Source organism: Leguminivora glycinivorella, chromosome 21, assembly GCF_023078275.1.
Source record: "Leguminivora glycinivorella isolate SPB_JAAS2020 chromosome 21, LegGlyc_1.1, whole genome shotgun sequence".
NCBI classification, from domain to species: Eukaryota; Metazoa; Arthropoda; class Insecta; order Lepidoptera; family Tortricidae; genus Leguminivora; species Leguminivora glycinivorella.
Genome location: NC_062991.1, coordinates 280187 through 303580, shown reverse-complemented (window position 1 = coordinate 303580; position 23394 = coordinate 280187). Strand labels below are relative to the sequence as shown.

Below are 23394 nucleotides of genomic sequence, written 5' to 3'. Positions count from 1 at the left end.
TCATATAAGAGTTTCTAAACACAGTAAAAAAAACTAAATTATTCTCCATATTTTTGAAAACGTTTCGAAATTTTGCAAATAAGTACAATTACGAATTAAAAGATAATAATTTTATCATCGTTATCATTTAGATTAGAATTTACTATATTTACGAGTATAATTATAATACATATAGTCATTATGTATCACAGTGAATCATATAACTTGATTGTGACTCATTTACGTTAATATCTAAAATGTAATTAATGCGGATACACAGCTTCATACTACACGGTATGAGTAATACCTAAAATAAACTTCATTCAACAGTTCCACTACTAATACATAAAATACGCATTTATTAACGCCTTTAATAAAATACCTAACTGACGCAAATACTACGTATTCATATAATATATTTGCATTAGGTATTTATTAGAGATAGGCCGAATATTCGGTATTCAGCATATTAGGCATACTACGTATTCTTATAATATATTTGCATTAGGTATTTATTAGAGATGGGCCGAATATTCGGTATTCAGCATATTAGGCATACTACGTATTCTTATAATATATTTGCATTAGGTATTTATTAGAGATGGGCCGAATATTCGGTAAATATTCGGTATTCAGCATATTAGGCATACTACGTATTCTTATAATATATTTGCATTAGGTATTTATTAGAGATGGGCCGAATATTCGGTAAATATTCGGTATTCAGCATATTGAGCATACTACGTATTCTTATAATATATTTGCATTAGGTATTTATTAGAGATGGGCCGAATATTCGGTAAATATTCGGTATTCAGCATATGAAAATGAAAATGAAATGAAATGAAAATGAAAATGAAATATTTATTTTTCAAGTAGGCATATTACAATGCGCATATGAACGTCAAATAAAGCTACGCCGGCTCTAACCCTACGCCTCAGCCTCGAGAAGATTTCAGTCCCCCCTCAGTTGGGAGGGGGGTATCCACTATGGGACCGGCAAGAAACTCGGCGGGCAACTTCTTTTCAAAACATTACATCTTATAATTAACATGCATTAAATAACAACATACAATTTAACATGCAAAAGTATTCATCAAAGAATATGAACAGACTAGGTACTCTATGGAAATCAATTTCAATAAATTATATTATTGCTTAATAATACGTCGTTCTTCTTCAGAGAAAACATATCAAATTGTCATAGAAGAAAAAGATAATATGAATCTCAATATCATTAAATATGTAATTTACCTACACAACATAAAATATAAAATATTTGATGTGCTTTCTTATCTGAACTGTGTCCTCTATACATAATACAATTATTTTAATTGCTATTCGTTTTTTGTAGTTTCTGGTTCGGGCCATGCATGTTTGTCTGTCAAATAGTCCTCGACTCTGTAATAAGCCTTTAACATCAATGATTTTTTTAAGTAGTTCTTAAGAGCTGGGAGGGGTAATCTCAAAGCAGTGTCAGGTAACTTATTATAAAAATGAATGCATTGCCCAACAAATGACTTCTGTACTTTACGGACACGAAACTTCTTTATGGCAAGCTTATTTTTGTTTCTAGTGTTATAATTATGGATATCAGAATTCTTAGTGAAACAGTCTAAATTCTTAACAACATAAATTATACTATCATAAATGTATTGGGAAGCTACAGTTAAGATATTAATTTCTTTGAAGAGTTCTCTTACTGATTCACGTGTTCCTAAGTTGTAAATAGAACGAATGGCTCTCTTTTGTAATACAAAGATAGTCTGTATGTCAGCTGCTTTGCCCCAAACCAGAATACCGTATGACATTACACTGTGAAAATAACTATGATACACTAGGCGAGCTGTCTCAACATTAGTCAGTTGCCTGATTCTCCTAACGGCGTATGCGGCTGAACTTAATTTGCTTGCTAGTTTCTTTATATGAGGACTCCATTGTAGATTTTTGTCCAATGTTAAACCAAGAAACAGTGTTGTATCTACCATCTCTAAGCATTCATCATTCAAAAGTATTTTTGTATCGATTGGTTTAACATTCGGCAGAGAAAATCGAATACATTTGGTTTTCTTAGAATTAAGAAGTAAATTGTTGACAGTAAACCACTGCAGTACATCAGCTAACGTGCTATTAATTACATTGTAATCCGTAGATTTTCGGTCAACATTAAAAAGCAGTGATGTATCATCAGCAAAAAGTACTATTTCACAAAAGTTTTTCACTATACATGGCAAATCATTTATATAAACCAAAAACAGGAATGGACCTAAAATTGAGCCTTGTGGCACTCCTAATTGGACTACAGTCCCGCTAGAGCGAGTTTTGTTAACAACTACTGTTTGTGTTCTATTGCTAAGGTAAGAAGACATAAAGTTTAGGGCATTTATAGACAAACCATAATGTTCTAATTTCAAAATGAGCGTTCCATGATCCACACAATCAAAGGCTTTTGAAAGATCACAAAATATGCCAATTGCATCACAAGAATTTTCCCAAAAATTATATATATGTTTAATGAGTACCGAAGCAGCATCGGTCGTGGAACGGCCCCTTGTGAAACCGAACTGTTTGCTTGTAAGTAATCTATGTCTGTTGAAGTGTCCCAGTAGATCATTTAACATTAGCTTCTCAAAGACTTTACTTAGTACAGGAAGTATTGATATGGGACGGAAATTGGTTATATCACTCGAATCACCCGATTTAAAAAGCGGTATGACTTTGCTACATTTCATAAGATCTGGAAAGGTGCCTTGTGAAATTGAAATATTATATATTACGGCCAAGTAAGGTGCTATTATATCTATGACATGACTAATTACTTTAACTGATGTTCCCCATAAGTCTTCCGTTTTCTTTAAATTGAGTGACTTGAATGTTTTAACAATATTTACAGAGTCTACTTGACTAAATTCAAATGAATTATTACATTTCTTAACATTAGCACAAAGTAATAAACATATTGAGCATACTACGTATTCTTATAATATATTTGCATTAGGTATTTATTAGAGATGGGCCGAATATTCGGTAAATATTCGGTATTCAGCATATTAGGCAAGTTTTTCAATGTTCGTATTCGGCCGAACAGTTCGGTTACATTGCCGATCATTTACCGAATAAACAATGAAGTAAATAAATAGAGTACGTTGTTTCGTAATTCATCGGATAATGACTTCCTACAAACTCTTATTTCAGCATTCTAAGGGACTACTAAAGGGAGTTAAAGATGTGTTAAAATATAAATACAATAATTTTGTAAAAAAGTAAAACTAACATAGCTAAGAAACAAAACCAAAATTTCCATATGCACTAAATTAAAGGAACATGTACCCATTACCAATCATTCAAAAGTTTTTAAATCTAAGCCAGGATTTAAAATATGGCGGAACCGAATATTCGGCCGAATGTTCGGTTCGGTAACAGCTGAACCGAATGTTCGGCCGAATATTCGTATTCGGCAAAATCCGTTTTCGGCCCATCTCTAGTATTTATTATAGGCATACTATATATATAAACTAAAGTTTTTAAAAACATAACCTCAAAATAACTTACAAATACTATAGTGCCGTACCGCAACCTCTTGAGTCTTGGAAGCATTTGTTTTGTTCTTGAATTTGGAATCTTCTGTTACTCAATAAAAGTTCAAAATAACCACAATTTTTTTTTTTTTTTAAAATCCCCGACCGTGACATAGTGGATCGATTTTTATGAAACATGGCTAAGAACATTCCCGACTAACTCAGCTTTCAAACGAAAAAACTAAATCGAAATCGGTTCGTCCGTTCGGGAGCTACGATGCCACACACAGACACACACACAGACAGACAGACAGACACGTCAAACTTATAACACCCCGTCGTTTTTGCGTCGGGGGTTAACAAATTTTGGAATATGTACAAAATGTTGTATATACTTACAGAAGGACTCAGGAGGATATAACTCAGTGAATTACGAACTATTTCGTCAGAAATTCCAACTATTTCAGTTTCCTCCTTAACTCAGATGAAGTATAAGAACCTTTTAGCCATGGAATACTATAAATAATCAGAGACTTTTGACTGGCAAATCATTTCCAATATAACATGCCCTCCAAACGCACAAGAATTACAAATAACCAAAGACTTCTGATAACTGGCTTTGAAGTAATGGAATGCGGCCCGCCTTCACACACACTAATGAACGTACACACACACAGATAAGTGTTTAATTAGCATTTTATTGAGCAGTTAGTTTTGATTAGAATACTGTTGAACGCGTTGATGTCTATACTAGGTGTGCTCCTGAGGGAATTCTATTTTCAAAGTTCCTTGGTTTCGAACCGGTTATTCTTCATGCATAAACTTACTTTTCAGTATAGATGGTGTTTTTTTTACGCACTAGTGCGAGAAGTGGTTCATTATATGCCAGGTCGAAACTTCGGAGGCTCATTTGTACTGAAAACCGTCGTACGATACACGTGTGAAAAGGAAATTCGTTTATTTCGAACTTCCTTTTTTACGCACTTGTATCGTAATGTACTATTGTTTTTATTTTTAATGTATTGTATAAAATGATATTATGATTATGGTAGGATTTAATTGATTCACTTAGGAAAAGTTTAGTACTTACATATGTATGCAAACGTTAGGTATGAGACAATTTTATTATATAATAAATTATGAGGCTCGAAGCTTGCTATTATTATAAAGTACCGATATTGTTACGTTCTTTGGATTATTATTTATTTTTTATTGGGATAATCTGAATACATAAATCCCCCTCCCTCCCATCAAAGAGTTACTTGGGCCATTTTTTTTTCAAAGTTGTCCACCCTATTTTTTTTGGATTTGGAAATTTTTATGTGGTTTCCACTCAGAATCGCGAGCTCTTTCAATCCTAATAGGAGAAAAAAGTCTCCCAAGGTTTGTTTCCCATTCCGTTACCAATTTTTTATACATTTTGTATGGCGGTAACGGAATGGAAGGTCTAAAAATTGTATAGATCTTGGGACATTTTTTTTCTACTATCAGGATCGAAAGACCTCGCGATTCTGAGTATGAATCGCGTAAAAAATAACCATGTTACAAAAAAAGTGGGGTGGACAACTTTGAAAAAAATGACCCTAGAACCAAAAATAACTACAGTGAGATTAAAATCAGTTGACGATTCGGCTAGCTTCAGCTCTTATCGGGATCGTACAAGTGCGAGCAAGATAGATATAAAACCCCAATCGTTAACTGATGTTGACTGACTTGACGTTGACTGTTAATCGTACTGTAACATGTCATGTGACGTGTTCTAAAATTACAAAAAATTTTGCTGCAGCCTCTGATCATTCGTTCATCACGACTTTTTAACGTGAGCATGACTTGTGAAACAATTTAATAATTTATCTACAATATCTATCTACTTGACGACCGGTCTGGCCTAGCGAGTAGTGACCCAGCCTGCTACGCCGCGGTCCCGGATTCGAATCTCGGTAAGGGCATTTATTTGTGTGATGAACGCAGAGATATTTGTTCCTGAGTCATGAATGTTTTCTATCGTTGTCTGAGCCCACAACACAAGCCTTCTTGAGCTTACCGTGGGACTTAGTCAATCTGTGTAAGAATGTCATTTATTTATTTCTATCGTCATATATTTAATGAAATAGCCTATGACGTGATGCTTAAAGTATTTAGCTACTGGTTTTTAATCAGCATAATTAAAGATACGCGATAAACCCTGTGTAATCATTATTAGTTCGTTTGTAATGAAAATTTAGAAAATATAGAGTTAGCGTGATTTAAAAATAAACAGTTTCCTAAACAAATAAGTATTTATCGGATATATGTATGAGTACCTTATAATATGTTACCTATTAGGCTAATATGACATTTCATAGCAAAGATAAAAATATAATATAAACAGATATGTCACGTAGGTATATTTAGAATCCTATCATTTAAATTAGGTGCCTACATAAAGCACGGACCATAGAATTATAAATTACTAGCTTTTACCCGCGGCTTCGCTCGCGTTAGAAAGAGACAAAAAGTAACCTATGTCACTCTTCATCCCTTCAATTATCTCCACTTAAAAATCACGTCAATTCGTCACTCCGTTTTGCCGTGAAAGACGGACAAACAAACAGACACACACACTTTCCCATTTATAATATTAATATGGATTACGATCATCTTTATACTTAGCTACTTATTACAGATTTTTCGGGTCGTTATGATTATGACTAAATAATGTTCTAACTTCTGATTAGCAGAAACGTCTGCAATCGATGCCACTAGGCTTAGAATAAATTTAAAAGTGGAAAAGTCTGCCTTGGGTCTCACCCAAGGCAGACATTTCCACTTTTAAATTTAAATAATGTTCGTCTAAAAATACCTCATTAGACCTATTTTAGAGTATTTGAACAGCCAATGTATACACATGTCATAATCATAATATACAGGAGTGATGGGACCTAGCTGTTATCAGTGCGTCGATTATCAGCTGCGGAATGTTATCAGTAGGTCCGGTACATGTACGTACACGGTTCGAAACGAAAACCTCAGCAGAGCCAATAAGAAGAAAAAAGGTAATGCGTAGAAAAAACATGTTATTATACAAATAAATGAGAATGGAAAATGTGGTTTTTGACTGGGTTCCAGGGATTGACTATGTGTTTCTAGTTTCTACATATATAAAAATAAAATAAATAATAAATAAATATTGGGGACACCTTACACAGATCAATTTAGCCCCAAACTAAGCAAAGCTTGTACTATGGGTGCTAAAAGAAGATATACATACTTACTTAAATATATATGTGTATTATATACATAGAAAACATCCATGACTCAGGAACAAATATCTGTGCTCATCACACAAATAAATGCCCTTACGGGCTTCGAACCCAGGACCGCGGCTTAGCAGGCAGGGTCACTACCGACTGAGCCAGACCGTTGTCCACTAACGTAGTAAAAAAGAAGATGATAGTCAGGGATTTTTTATATATATTTTTTTTTATTATAAACTGGCCAGTGATTGACCTTAGTCACACCTGATGGAAAGTGACAAGGCCGATGTTGTAGCTCACTGGTTCAGTAATAGCCATTCACTCTTGACTTGAATACACCCAGATTGTATTCGCCCGGGAATACAGATGAGGGGAGCATGTTCCATTCCTTAGCAGTTCGCATTAGGAAACCTCTTCGTGCGAATGAAAGGTAGTTCGACAACGTAAGGGTGAAACCGCTCCCCGCGCCTGGTTGTCCGGTGATGGAACGGGGAAGGAGGAACCAGGTCATGGATTTTCTTGCGATATTTTCTACATCTTCTGCCTTGGCGTATAACCGACGCTTGATTGACTTTGACTTGTAAGTAGGTGGTTTGCTGACTTATTGCTCATATATTATCTACTACGGAGGTAGCTTATTAACAATAACTAACAATGCTTAGAAACCCACGTGCGTGAATCATCGCTACCAAGGTAGTTTAACAGCCTTTTGTTCTGTTTGAATTAGTTTTCAGGGCAAAGAAAGTGGAAAATATTTATTGAAAAATATAGAAAAAAAAATTACTTACTAATATTATAAATGGGAAAGTGTGTGTGTCTGTTTGTTTGTCCGTCTTTCACAGCGAAACGGAGTGACTAATTGACGTGATTTTTTAAGTGGATATAGTTGAAGGGATGGAGAGTGGCATAGGTTACTTTTTGTCTCTAACCCCCTACACCCCTAAAATGGAGGGGGGGGAGGCAGTTTGTTTGAACATTCCGCAATTCTCGAATTTAATGCGATTTAAGCTAGTACTAGCAGATTTAAGCTATGTCACAGTTTCGTTTTCTTTCAACCCCTTATTTGCCAAGAGTGGCACTGAAGCTTAAGGCGAGTTTCATGTATCTTTATACCCCTTTATGGGATACAGGCGTGATTGTATGTATGTATGTATGTATGTTAAGCTACTACCATATATATAAAGGCGACATCTTTAACATCTACTTTTGACATCCTTCCTAAATCCAATATCGGATAATGTGAAAACGCTCTGAGACCGATGGTATAGAAACATACAAATTTCACACACTTGTATACGCATGTATTCCCAAAAGGGGTAGGAAAGGGCCGGGTGAAATACTAAAGCTATCAACACACTATTTGTATACATAGGTAGTATTGGAGAGACATTAATAAACAATACTAAAGTCACTTATGTACCAAATAAACACCGTATCTTAAAGCCTTGGATCACATCGGGGATCCTCCGATGTATAAGGAATCGTAACAAGCTGCAAAAGCAAGTGCGAGATAACCCTTTCGATACAATAAATAAAATAATTTACATTAGATATAGGAATTACTGTAACAAGCTAATCAAAAATTTGAAAAGAGATTATGAAAATCAATTACTGGCTAACTCTACTAAAAACAATAAAATGCTCTGGAAAAACATTAAAAATATTACATACACTAGTAAAACAAACAACACAAATATTGCATTATCAAATCTTAAGACTTCTCCGTTGGAATCTGCAAATTTTATTAATGAGTATTTTGTTGATATTGGTAACCAATTAGCTCAGCGTATACAACCTACACCGAAAGAGCTTAATGACTACCTACAAAGCATACCAACTCAAAGTAATTCCTTCGTTCTCTCACAAACTGATGACTCTGAAGTAGATAGCATATTGATGAATTTAAAATCGGAAAGTGCCACGGGGTGGGACAACATACCGACTGTCTTTTTAAAAATGGCAAGGTCTGAGGTTGTACCCATCATAAAGCACCTCGTTAACACTTGTTTTGACTTAGGGACCTTTCCAGCCCCTTTGAAACAGGCAATTATAACTCCTGTCCATAAGGACGGGGAGAGAGACAGCATCAATAATTACAGGCCAATCTCAGTGCTCCCGGCGATATCTAAAATTATGGAAAAACTTATAAATGTCAGGCTGCTTAACTATTTAAACAAATTTAACATTATTTCTTCTTCCCAATATGGCTTCAGACAAGGGACTTCGACTGAGGATGCTGTCACTGGACTCTGCTCTCTAATAGTTGAACAACTTGACAAGCGAGAGAAGTGCTTAACGGTCTTCTTAGATTTAAAAAAGGCCTTCGACACTGTCTCTCTTCCCATTCTTATACAAAAATTGGAAAAAGTAGGAGTAAGAGGAACTCCATTGTCTCTCTTCAAAGACTACCTTAAAAGTAGAACTCAAAAAACTAAATTAGGAAATTTCATTAGTGAAGCAAAAGAAGTTACATGCGGCGTTCCTCAAGGTAGTGTACTCGGTCCTACGCTATTTCTTGTATACATCAACGATTTGTGTAACATGGAAATAGAAAATGCAAAAACCTACTCTTATGCCGATGATACAGCTGTTACTTTTATTGGTAATACGTGGGATGAAGTGAAGTTTACCGCAGAGAAAGGTCTAAAACAAATAGGAAAATACCTAAAAAACAACGTACTGACGCTTAATACTGAAAAAACCAATTATATTTGCTTTGGCATCAGCAATGAGTCTCAACCAACTAATGACTACACCATTAAAATTCACAGTTGTAACAATATCACCGGTAACTGTAGCTGTCCTGCTATCAAAAAAGTAGAACAAACGAAATATCTAGGTATATTTATAGATCAACGCTTGTCCTGGTATCCACACCTTGAACATGTTTCTGGAAGACTACGTAAACTGACATATATTTTCAAAACTTTAAGAGAAGTTGTACCAAAAATGGATACAGAATCTAATCTGACCCGTAGAGATATTTTGAAAGAGATATGTATCTTTGGTTCAGTCAGTGCTAACATATTGTATACCCGTTTGGGGAGGGGCGGCTAAAACGAAATATCTTCAGTTAGAGCGCTCTCAAAGAGGAATAATTAAGGTTATGTACTTCAAAAAACGTACTTTCTCCACAAAAAAATTGTATGATTTATCTAAACTCCTTACTGTTAGACAACTTTATATTAAAAACACGGTTTTGAAAGTGCATAAGTCTTTGCCATATGATCCTAGTATACAAAACAAAAGAAAAAGAAATAATGTTATAACAATCTCGAAACCTGGAACACAATTTGCAAGAAAACAATACTCTAAACTGTCTAGTCACCTTTATAATGTTGTTAACAGGCACTTAAATATATACGAAAATAATTACCATCACTGCAAAAAAGAAATTCCTAAATGGCTACAAGAAAAAACCTATAATGAGACTGAACAACTCTTAAATCTTTGATCCATACACACACAAACACACACACACACACACACACACACACACACACACACACACACACACACACACACACACACACACACACACACACACACACCGCGTGCGAAGAAGATACGCACACTTGTATATGGTATCTTACACCTTTAACTGTAATCTGAAATCTGACATCTTCTGTATTCTCCTATTCTGTAGGTAAGGGTTCTAAATATATACGTGTACCTTAGATATATATTAAATACATGCTGTACTACTTTCGTAATCAGGCGTTGGATGAGCGGGTCGTCTCAACACAGGCGCTGTAAGCCTAAAGAGAAGTCCCAGCAAATTGTATAAGCATATGTTATTATTTAAATAAAGATATTTTTCATTTTCATTTTTTCATTTCATTGGAATCTTTCGCTTGGTCGGTTAAACAACTTTGACCCTTTGCAAAACTAACTAAGTCATCATCAGTCATCTCCTTCAGTTATCCCGGCATTTATCACGGCTCATGGGAGCCTGGGGTCCGTTTTGACAACTAATCCCAGATATGCACTTAGTTTTACAACAGCGACTGCCATCTGATCTTCCAACCCGAAGGGTAACTAGGCCTCATTGGAATTGGTCCGGTTTGCTCACGATATTTTCCTTCACCGAAAAGGATAATAGTAATAAGTAATGACTATTATTCTATATTATTACGAGAGTAGTGAAATGTCGCGCATGACGTGACTCTTGCGCAAGCCCCCAACCCCCCACCACGCATCGCTGCATTCTTATCATAGTTATGATTGCATCTGATGCAGCCATGCATGTTGCATGTTCGTGTGTAGGTAACAAAAGTGTGGCAATGGCACAGAATAGCAACCGAATTTCATCCCATTTGAATACATGATTCATGACAAAAAATTCAGATATGTATCTGTTTAATGGCTCACATTTCTCTGATCGTTGATTCTGCTCTCTAGTACATCTGCGCAACAGAATTGGAGCGAAAGGAGCGAAGAGCCGAGGAGTGATGATCCGACCGACCGAACTTTCGCCTGAATCTCAGAAATTAATAATGTGAACGAACAGGCACAACTCTATCACAGAAATTAATAATGAAGAACACTTTGGGAGGGCAGCTGAGGGCACCCAAAATAGACATAGAGTAGGTAGTAAAAGTCGCCGTGAATAGAAATTGCGATCAATGTACTTAAACAAACTGAATGGTTGAAATATCCATATTCCAACACTCTTTTATATTGTTTTAATGGTATAGGATCTTGGTGTACCATATACCGAGTCCGTTATGTGACTGCGGCCTTGAGGATCAAACTACCCAGCACATAATCGAACGTAACCTGGATGTCGACTTATAATACTAATTGTCTGCAAATATACGCCATACGCTTAAATAAATAAATAATAATATACCGAGGCAAGCCTTAGACTGTAACCCCCAAGGAAAAAGAAAAAGTTGCCGTCCGAAGCAAACCTGGCGACGGACTATTATTGCAGAGGTTATTAAGGCTATTGGAAAGACTTGGAGCGAATTGAAGCACGAAGCTCAAGACCGATCGAGGTGGCGGCGCACTGTGGACGCCCTCTGCCCCACCTAGGGGACATAGGACATTAAATCAAGGAAGTCAGGATCATAGTATTTCGTGATATAATTGACTCTCGAATAACATTGTCTTTTACGAATAAACCAGTATTTGGTTATTCAGAATGGAAATTAAAGGCATTTTGAATACAAGGTTTATTAGGCATTTTGAATACAAAATTTGTTCGCAAATTTATATTGACAGCGACTTACTGTTTTTTTTAGAGTAGATATTCTTTTGCTTAGTTATGTGAAATCCCCATCGAATTTCTTGCCATATTGGGGAAATTGAGGATACTCTTCTGACATAGAAAAAAAACGTTCGGGGGACAAATAGCAAGTAATAACGTCCATCGGTACGCTAACAGCAAAATTGGGCAACGGGTGGATACTTATCATAAATGCAGTTACTGGGATTCGAACCCAGGACCATAGGCTTAGGAGGCAGTGTCACTAGCGACCGACATCGACAGTACCGAACCGTATAGGCCTATACAGCCAGTCTGGCCTGCTAGACTGGTCGTCTGACTTTTGTTTTTATATTTTACTTGAATTGGATCTTTGTTTTTATGTTTAACGCGTATTGTTTATGTGATAGCTGTTGGTACTTGATACTCCTTGAATAAATAAATATAGTTTTCAAATAATCTTGACTCCTTTTCTCTTGAGTTAGCCACTCCTAGACTTAAATTAACAGTAAATCGATACCTGAGCCATACCATAAGTTAACTGTCCTCCGCTATAAGCTTCCTGACACGTTTAACTGTTACGTTATTAACATTGTCTATGGTTTATGTGGATGGTTTGACAGATCATTTTAATGTATTTCTTTTTTGCTATCGCTTTTTTAATGGAGTAACAGTAATACTGTTCTCTTTAAATTCATTTGAGTTAATATTTTGGAGTTGCATAGCTTTCTCTCCTCTTCTTCCTCCGAAATACAGCCTTGGAAAAAAGAATACCATTTTGTACCTTTTGGCGTTGAAACGTTGTTAATTGTTTGAATCAGTATCAACTGATGCTTAAATTCAAGTAACATAGGTACAGACTTATATTGACCGGGATATAGACCGTGATTACCTTTTTGATTTTTGTAATAACCGTGAATCATTCAAAACTCTTAACATAGGTACATAATAATAAGGTCCTTTCTACTTCAAAACTTTAACAGAAATCATGCTCAAAAATTGGAAAGCTACTTGATGGTGCTTCAAAATCAGGGCCAGTTAGTCTTCTCCTTCCTACCCTTATCCCATCCCTTATCCCACGTTATGTGATGTCGGTAATTAAGAGGATACGGTAGCGAAAATGCTAAAATGGAAAGGAGCCCCCCTTTCAACTTGGGAATTTTAGTTAAATATACAAGTGTTATTAACTAGATTTATCGAAAAAAAATTGACCATTAAGAACAATTCAGTCAAAAGATATTTCAAAAAAATCTTTAAAATCGAGGTTCCGCTCTCGACTCTTTCCTCCTTCAAAACTTAATCAATCGGAACGAAATTTGAGAATCTGAAGAACAATGAAATAATCTATGTCGGACAGTTTAGCTTTTTTGGTTAATTGTTACCAATCTTGAGTATCACACCTTTTTTTGCGCCACAATGAAAAAGGCCGTTTTTGGAAATTTTTGATTGGCTCTAGTCTTTAAAAAGCAGAATATCAAAAAAATCAAAACGGTCCGACACAGATAAAAATAATAACAATCTGTGTTGAAAAAATCATTGCTCTATCTTCAAAAACCAGGGAGGAAATAGTCGAGAGCGTTTGTATGGAGAATTGACCCCTACCGTATCGTCTTAAGTGTAAGACCAATGTTTCATAAAGTTACTTCAAAATTGTCTCCATAATATGATCCCTGATACCACAAATGAGTCTGGCAAAGCAGCAGACTCGCAGTTATTCTACCCTTTCAATTATTGTCCAACAAAGGGATCCCTTTGTTTGACATAATGATTGAAAGTCATACTGAAATGATTGCCAGATTATCATTAGTAAATCCTGAAACGGTTAACTTTTTCATTAAAATCATCTATAGATAGGTTAGGTTAGGTTTGTTTTATGACAATCTTGTTTGTTTTATGAAAAACCAAATTATGACTAACGAAAATGTAGACAAACGAAGCAATAGAGGCCCGTTATCTACATCTAAAATTCTTTTCAGTACAGATTGTTTCTGTACTGAAAAACGTCATCCGATACACGTGCGAAAAGGAAATTCGTATCTCGTGTCGATTTAAAACACTCCCTTCGGTCGTGTTTTAATTTATCGCCACTCGTTTCGAACTTCCTTTTTTACGCACTTGTATCGTAATGTACTATTTCCAACTAACTCTAGCAGATCATACATCTCTGTAAAGTTGCAAGCACAGTTCACAGCACAGGTAATGTTTTCCCATGTGGAAGTGTAAGGGGGGAGGAGTACAAGAGGAGGGAGGGGCGTGCGCCTGCGCCGCGCCGCGCATGTTGATGTGCTGTCACCACTGACCGGTCGTAGACCTTACGAGTTTGATAATAAGGACTGTTATCTGTCAGACTGTGGGTAGGCTTCCGGACTCCCAATGTACTGTGGAATGTAGCCACTAAAGTGTTGGTTTCGTTATTCTATTGGTTTTTAATAGATAGTATTTATTAGGTAGCTTTAATGGAGAGTTTTTGATTGATATCTAGATGTATATCATGTTTTCTGTCGATAACTAACCGTAACAATTATGAATGACGATTACAGTAAGTAACTGCTTGTTTCCATTGCCACGTTAGTATTTAACTTTGATAAGCTCTTATTAGACAGGTCAGGTGTACCGTGCGAATAACGTTCCATTGATATACCTGTGACCCAGGGCAATGACCTCACCGGTATGCGCGTCATTAAACACTCGTAGCTCAAGTACCAGTGTGTTAGCAGTAATGAGGAGGTGTACTTACGTGGTAAAGGGGTTTCCAGAAGGGTATGCCACGAGTCACAGTCACAGTAATACACTCGCGGGCGGCGCGGGGATGAGACGCGAGTGGACTGGACTGAGGCGCGCCCGCGCCGCCCGCGCCCCGCGCCCCCGCGCCGGAGGAGGTTTTGACGGTGTTGCCAGAGACAGATTTTAGCGGAATTTTAAGTATATTTTGGACGCCGTGTAAGTACAGCCTGGCAAAGAGTAGAAAATAATAGGGCCGCCCCTTAAACACTTTTGTATGTGGCAACTATTGATTCACTTTTGAATGTGAAAAGTACGACAATAAAAAAAAAAACAATATTTCTATTTCTGCTCTTTTTTAGTAGGTATTGTAGTGTTGATTCCGTTGTTCTAAATTAGTAATTTTTATAATACAATTTGCAAAATACGATACACTGTTGCAACATTTTTAATTTTATCGGGGGAAGAATTTGCTGTCACGTTGTAGGTAAGTAGGTACTTAAAATATTCCCCGTACAGAATTGCTCTAAAACTGTATTTCTGGGCAAAACCATACATTTGAATACGATTTTACGTACTTTTCGTATGGGAAGTATAAATATTGTAAAATATATTGAGTTAGGTCAATTTTTTCCTTTTTTGTTTTGACATTTTTGTGCCAATACCTATAGCAATTCCAATATATACGCAAAATAGCTATAGTATTTGTTTGCTATATTACGATCTACAGTTTTCAAAAAACTATGTCGTAAAAATCATTTTTTGGACCAAAAAGTTATATCTACTTTTTCAACAAATTCTTACCGTTTTCCTGTCTCGTACTTTTAGTCATCCGGTATGGCAACACCCGTGCGGGGCGCGCCAGTCGCCCGCAGCGCGCGCGCCAGCAGCACGCATCATGGCCGCCAACGGCTCCGCGCCCCCCGCGCCCCGGCTCTGCCACGTGAGGAAGGTCCCCGACTTCGACGGCTACGGGTTCAATCTACACGCAGAAAAAGGAAAACCAGGACAGTACATAGGCAAAGTCGATGAAGGATCACCTGCAGAAGTCGCCGGCCTCAAGCGCGGCGACAGAATCCTTGAAGTCAACGGCAATAGCATCGCCGGCGAGAGCCACAAACAAGTCGTCCAACGCATCAAAGAACGACCAGACGACGCTGAGCTGCTAGTATCTGCCCCCGCCCCGGGGGATAGTCTACCGGACTTGGACGCACCCCCTACAGCCCCCGTGAAAACCCCCTCTCCACCCCCCGCTGATAACAACCCCGCGCCGTTAAACCTGCATATGACGGCCGCGGAGATGCGCGCCCATCTCGCCAACAAAAAAAAGTTCGACCCCAAAAAAGTGCCAATGGACTTAAAGGACAAATTCGACCTCGTGAAAAAGCTGTGAGCGCGCGCCGTTGCCAGCTCGCCACAAATTGCCATGGTCTTGATAAGGTTGTATATAGCCTCTAGTATAATTCCCGTGCCTGTTGCACTTGCACGGAGCATTGGATTGACTTGATTACCTAAATGTGTAGTTAATGTAATTTATTTAAGTGCAATTTATTGTTGAAGGATGAATAAATATAACAGTTGTGAAGTATGTGTGTGTTTCACTGTATATTGGGTAAAGTGAAAGCGATACGATGTAGAAATGTTGCGATAACGTGAATTAATCAAACAGGTAGATAATCGTCGGTCACTGATTGCGCGCTGTTGCGCAAGAGACCCGATTTGACCCGAGCCGGGGCCGATTCTGCACGAACAGGTAAAGGCCGTGACATCGCCTCCCTAAAAAACGAATAATCCACCAAAATCGTGGGCGAATCAGCAATGTTTGTTACCCTTTGATAAGTTTGATAACAATTTAATAAATGCTAAAGTGCTGACGCAAATCATCAGTATGATATCAAGATTTCTGAATACGCTCCATTATGCGTTTGCAACTTTTTTATACAACCATTATAAATAGGCAGGTACTGACTTAACTAGGTATATTTAGAGGATATTTTTTGATACGTTTTCCTCAAATCTCGATAACATATTTGTTGTATAAATACACAAAGTTTCCCTGTTATGTATTATGTAGTCAAAAGTCAAATATTTTACCTGTTTCTAATTAAAAAAAATAATAAAGCGCAATCGCATCGCATGTCTTATAAAGCTAACTAGTTTCAAAAACGAATGTATTTTCATGAATGACTAAAGAGAAAATGACAATATTGTTTTCAGAGTTCGATTTTTCTGTCAAAAACTGTAAAACCAAATCCACACAGACTGACTGATAGACTACAATAGTGATTGGACACGATAATGACAGCGGACCGTCCTTGCGGTTTTCCTGCCGTTCCGACAATGCCCACAATTGTGACAATAGCCACAAACCTTCATCTTCTTATACAGAATCATTCGAAATTGTATTCTATTTCGCCAGAAACTATAAAAAAAAGTACCTACCAACAATAGGCTAGTTTCCTACTAGTCAAATCAGCTTCTTTTTAAGAACTGTCAAAACGATTTGCTAACATGGAATTAATTACTATGAAATACTGAGGAGTGACGTCACGGTTAATTCATTTACTTTATATCTTTCTCTTTGACTTATTAAATAGAAATTATGTTTAAACATAACTACTGTCCATATATTTCTTCTAATTTTGTGGTGCTTTATTTCGTGCACTACATAAAATATTTCATTTTAAGTATAGGAAACTAGCCTATTCTTATGGCGTTATTCATAAACGCTTTTATAAAGATGAATTAGATAACAATCGCTTGTCATTATCTGTCATGTTGACTTTTGTATTTGTGAGAAAGGGACAAAACACTTATTAACTAAGAGGTTTACATACTTATACAAAACCACTAGAAATTGAACCTACCTACTCTGTCCACAATTAAAAATAAGTATTGTTATAATTCATCATTTTTTATTTGCGATAGCTATAGATTATGTAGAATTATGAATTACTAGCTTCTGCTCGCGGCTTCGCTCGCGTTAGAAAGAGACAAAAAGTAGCCTATGTCACGCTCCATCCCTTCAAAATCACGACAATTCATCACTCCGTTTTGCCGTGAAGGACGGACAAACAAACAGACACACACACTTTCCCATTTATAATATTAGTATAGATGAATGTTCACAAATACATACAGTCATGTCTGCATTTTAAGTTATATGAGATGTATAAATAGTAGGTACTTATTGGTATTTTCTGATCGTGTGCAAATAAGGAAAATGGCTCGCATTCATAAATTTATCGTGTTTTTATTAAAACTGCATCTTTTCCGTATTTAGCTCCAAGTTTTATAATATAACATGACATGGATTGTTATAAAAGCAAAGCTTATCAAATAAACTATCTATGCTACGAGTATTTCCTTGTTATCTGCAATCTACAACTAATTATAATTCGCAATTTATCATTGAGTATAATTACACTAATGTTGGTCATAAAATAAATGACAATTAATTCAAACGGAATCAATTTTGGACGGTGGCATCTCTCAGCCCGATTCAAACCCTGATTTACATCCAGTTTTATATCTAGATTCGATATGGATCGGATGTGCCACCATCTAAGACTTTTTTGTTTGAATACGAACGACACATCGCAGCGAGATCGTAGTCACAGAAGAAGTATTCGAATACGGTAGTTTAAGACGCTCTAGAAGAATTTCCGGGAATAGAAGACATCAACGGGATCTGAACTTGGAACAGGGAAGAATGATTTGAACAGATACGAACTTAAGGTAGTTTTGTTGTCACGAAGTGTGTTGATTTAAAACACTCCCTTCGGTCGTGTTTTAATTTATCGCCACTAGTTTCAAACTTCCTTTTTTACGCACTTGTATCGTAATGTACTATTTCCGTATGGTGCTTTTCCACTAGTGCGAGAAGTGGTTAATTGTAAGTACGTGGTCGAAACTTCGGATGGCCATCTGTAGTTCTGTACTGAAAAACGTCCTACGATACACGTGCGAAAAGGAAATTCGTAACTCGTGTCGATTTGGTCGTGTTTTAATTTATCGCCACTCGTTGCAAGCTTCCTTTTTTTCGCACTTGTATCGTAATGTACTATTATTCAAAATATGTATTGACGTTATATCACGATATTAAAATAATGAAATGCTTATGTCAATTATTTGTAAAAAATGAAAACACGCAAAAATACTTAGGGAAAATATGATTTTGGCCTCTTCCAGGCTGCAAAACAGCGCCATCTAGTTTTAAGCCTAAAACCCCAGCCCATACATTTCAGGGGTACGCTTTTTAGGGTTCCGTAGTCAACTAGGAACCCTTATAGTTTCGCCATGTCTGTCTGTCCGTCCGTCCGTCCGTCCGCGGATAATCTCAGTAACCGTAAGCACTGGTAAGCTGAAATTTAATACCAATATGTATATCAATCACGCCAACAAAGTGCAAAAATAAAAAATGGAAAAAATTGTTTTATTAGGGTACCTCCTCTACATGTAAAGTGGGGGCTGATATTTTTTTTCATTCCAACCCCAACGTGTGATATATTGTTGGATAGGTATTGAAAAATTAACAAGGGTTTACTAAGATCGCTTTTTGATAATATTAATATTTTCGGAAATAATCGCTCCTAAAGGAAAAAAAAGTGCGTCCCCCCCCCCTCTAACTTTTGAACCATATGTTTAAAAAATATTAAAAAAATCACAAAAGTAGAACTTTATAAAGACTTTCTAGAAAAATTGTTTTGAACTTGATAGGTTCAGTAGTTTTTTAAGAAAAGTACGGAAAACTACGGAACCCTACACTGAGCGTGGCCCGACACGCTCTTGGCCGGTTTTTTGTATGGGCTTTGTCATATTTGCATATTGTTCTTGATTAATATGAATTAAATGTTTGGTGACATTTCCGCACTGCTTGTGCTAATTTTGGATATATGTATACATAGTTGGCTATGACGCACTCTGTACCGTTACCATGGGCTGCCCAAGTGAGAGCCGTATTACTTTACTCAGAAAGTAAGTGAGTTTACGTTTGTTTACAATATATTGTGCCTAACTTCACGCCAAAGAAGCTGCTTCTATCCCTTTCTAAGTTTATCAATAAACGGAGAAAGAACTATAGGCGAATGCTACGCCTCTGGTGTTTACGCGATGGAACTAAAATCATAAGTAAATGTAATTTACCTATCGAAATCTGTCAATGTAGGGTCTACTGCAAATTTCGAAACATACGTGCTGAGGGATTCTTCCTCTTTCACTTTATACTGATAAGAGTAAAAGAGACGCATGTCCACATTTCGATAACTTCGGTATTCGGTAGTAGGCCTCAAACCATAGGCCAAGTCATTCTAACGTGACATTTCTGTCAAGTTATACAAAAATCACACGGAATTTTCAGGATTATATTTGCAGTTTTAAATAAAATTATGACTAACATATTGCATTAATTTATAATATTACGTGAAATTCAAGATTAGCTAAAATTGAATAAAAAGATAAACCAGTGAACAAATCAAATGTGGTAGGTAATGAGTTATTTTTGGCCATCATTTTGTACTATTTACAGTTGAGATGATTATATTGCTCAAAGCAGTTTTTGGTTTCAGAAAGATGACGGAAGCTATGATTGAAATCAATATTTCCGAACAAACCCGTATGGTATTCAGTCAACATGGAAGATGGTTCAATTGATATGAATACTGTGGCACTGTGGCAGTTACGCTACTCAAAACCTTAGGGCAGCAGAGGGGAGCAGTACCAATTTATAGGTGTTTTTGTTCCGCGATGCACTTAATGGTATTATTGGCCATGATCATCACAGGTATATGTATAGAAGTGCTCCAATAAAGGAAAAAACCTCAACTCCAAAAAATAATCCTGTTACTAAAATAAAGTATTTCATTAATTGACTTTGTTTATTTGTGATGTTCTCGAGTAGTAAAGAAATAGAAATATTTTTTAGAGAAAAAGGGTACATAGGATCTTATATAGAATTAGCTTTTGCCCGCGGTTTCGCTCGCGTACTAAAATAATTCTTATTCAAACATATACAAATAATAAAATTTTCATTTGGATCCGTAGGTTTATATGCAGACGTTTGTCTGCGTTTTTTTCGATTACTCATATTACTATTGTTTTTAAAAAAGAAATGCTTGCAGTGGTTGTACAAATGTTACACAGCGACCACAGCGTAAGTATAGTAGGTACGAGTAGGTATGTATTCTATATACACTGAGGAAACTACATATTGTACAACAGAACTCACATAGCTCCGTATCTCGGCACTATTGTCGGTGGGTAAAAAGTACTTTCTCGCATTATCGCTTACAATTACCGATTGCCGACCGATTACCCCTATCCCTAACCCTACCCCTATCCCTATCCCTATTAGGGTTTGCTCCCGGGAAATACCGGTACCGAAAGTACCGGGAATTCCCGGGATTTTCAGCCAAGCAAAGAACCGGGAAATGAACTTGAAGGCTGTTTTAAACCCTATAATTTATGAATTTATTATGCACACTATTGGCGCTTTGTAAATAATTTGTAATTGTTCAAAAATACTTCTTTTCATTCATAAAACATTGTATATTGTATAGTTACTAAATAGTCATAAGTTTAGCATTTCAATATGTGCAATATTACTTTTATGATTAACAAAGTAATTGTTATTCCTGTAATTGTTTCTTCTGCTGTATGTTGTATTAAAATATTGTATGTTTGCGCTGATGGCCAAGTTGCCAATGCTCCCAATAAATTTAAAAAAAAATTAGCTTTGTCAATTTTGACACAAGGACTTAGCTGAAATGTCAATCGTTGACGCTAAACCATGGAATTTAAATCTATGCGCTAAACGCCGATCGAAATTCAGTCTAGCTCTGTCATGTCAATACGGAAAAGTGATAGAGATAGCTAAGCTACGATAACGATGTTATCATAATCGTTTGTGCATTTGGCTACGTGCCCTGCCAAAAAATTAGATACAATTTTTACTTGTTTCAAAATGCTTTTTCTACTCACTTTTGTATCAAATTATAATCTTCATATACACCCCACAATGGCCTAATCGCCTTCAAAAGTTCTATACCTTACATTAGACTTTGTCGTTAATACCTATGTCCTCCCTATGTCGATGTCGTTGTAATTGATGTTTGATATGTACGTAATCGTAAACGCTGAATATTAGGTTTTTAGTTTTCGTTTCACGTCAATTTATTAAATACTTAGCCTGTTACTCAAGAATATTACAAAATAAACAAAGTCACAGAATGAGATACTTTATTTCAGTAATAGGATAATTTTTTTGAAGTTTTTTCCTTTGGTTCACTTTTAATATATACCCACGAGATATGGTGTTATGCAGGTGACTATAGGTACAAGTATTGGGCATTGAGGAACTAACATGCCCATGAATTGGTACTGCCTGCTGCTGTAGGTAATCAGTTGATTCTTAACTTCCTCATTCATTATCAATTTGAACAATCTTCTACGTTGGGTTTGCTGAATACCATACGGCTGGCATGAAAATATTGTTTTCAATAATATCTTCTTTTTCTGAAAGCAACCAATATAATCATCTCAACTGTAGCTAAACAGTACAAAATGATGAATAAATATACCTAACTCTCTCTTTGTAAAAGTATCAAGCCCTGCACGGGAAGCATGGTCGCGCGATAGACGATAAAATATCAGGCCGTCCCTATCGCACTTACAAATAGTGCGATAGGGACGGCCTGCTATTTTATCGTCTATCGCGCGACCATGCTTCCCGTGCTGGTTTCATCACTGGTTTATCTTTTTATCGAACTACTGACTAACTGCTACATTTAAGCTGTTCTTTAATTTCACGTAATATTATAAATTAATACATATTATAGGTAGTCATAATCGCATTTAAAATTGCAAATATAATCGTGAAAATGTTGTGGGATTGTTATATAATTTGACAGTAATGACACATCAGAGTGAATTGGTGGTTTACTTTTACGTTAGTGACTGTCATGATTACTCACGTAAAGTATTGAGTTTTCACTAGAGACTGTCAAATAGTTCTGGTTCTATTGACTTCATACAATCAGAAAGAGAGCGCCTTAGCTGTAAAGTTAGGAACATATTAAAAACTCGGAGTAAACACGTTAATAACTTATGGTACCGATGAAAATTTTAGTACGTGAGCGTTTCCGCTTGGAGCGCTGTTCAGTTTTTCCATACATTTTCCGTAACTCTCACTGAAAACGTAACGTATTTTTTCACTTAAAAAAGTCATGGTAAGGCTACTGTTCACGCTGACAACACATGAAAATGTAGGTAAATATGTGAAGTTCTCTTTTTACAAGTTTATTTAAATACTTAGATAGTGTTGTTAATTTATATTCTCTATTGCTTACCTACTGGAATTGGTCGAGCACACAATAGTAACATGCTTATTATGTAATGTTAGAAAAATATTTACATCTTTAAATACTTAGGTAGGTACCTTATTTTTAAAACCTACTTTATTTTATGTTGATGTAGCTTTTAGTAATGTTTAAAAGTAGTGTTTAAAATGAGCCACCTTCGGAGGTGTTCCCCTTGCTTTACGACATGGGGTTCTTAAAGAAGATAGGGTTCTCAAAGGTCGGGAACGCATAAGTGGCTCCCCTGATGTTGCTTATGTCCATGGGCGACGATGACTGCTTCCCATCAGGCGGCTCGTCTGCTCGTTTGCTGCCTATTTCATAAAAATGTAGGTATAATAATGGATTTTATGAATTAAGATATTATAATACACCCC

General features: G+C 36.3%; 2 protein-coding genes across 2 annotated transcripts in view; one reads left to right on the top strand and one right to left on the bottom strand.

Annotated features, from left to right (window-relative positions):
- LOC125237383 (epidermal growth factor receptor kinase substrate 8-like protein 2) overlaps positions 1-14802 on the bottom strand; it is a 43564-nt gene extending 28762 nt beyond the window's left edge. Inside the window, 1 exon segment of the mRNA XM_048144401.1 lies at positions 14680-14802. The gene's annotated coding sequence lies outside the window, so the exon portion shown is untranslated.
- LOC125237384 (Na(+)/H(+) exchange regulatory cofactor NHE-RF1-like) lies at positions 7289-16251 on the top strand. Its single transcript, XM_048144402.1, has 2 exons — positions 7289-7313; positions 15492-16251. The coding sequence occupies exon 2, from the start codon at positions 15562-15564 to the stop codon at positions 16054-16056; it is 495 nt and encodes a 164-aa protein (XP_048000359.1). The 5' UTR covers positions 7289-7313; positions 15492-15561; the 3' UTR covers positions 16057-16251.
- Positions 16252-23394: the final 7143 nt, after the last annotated feature.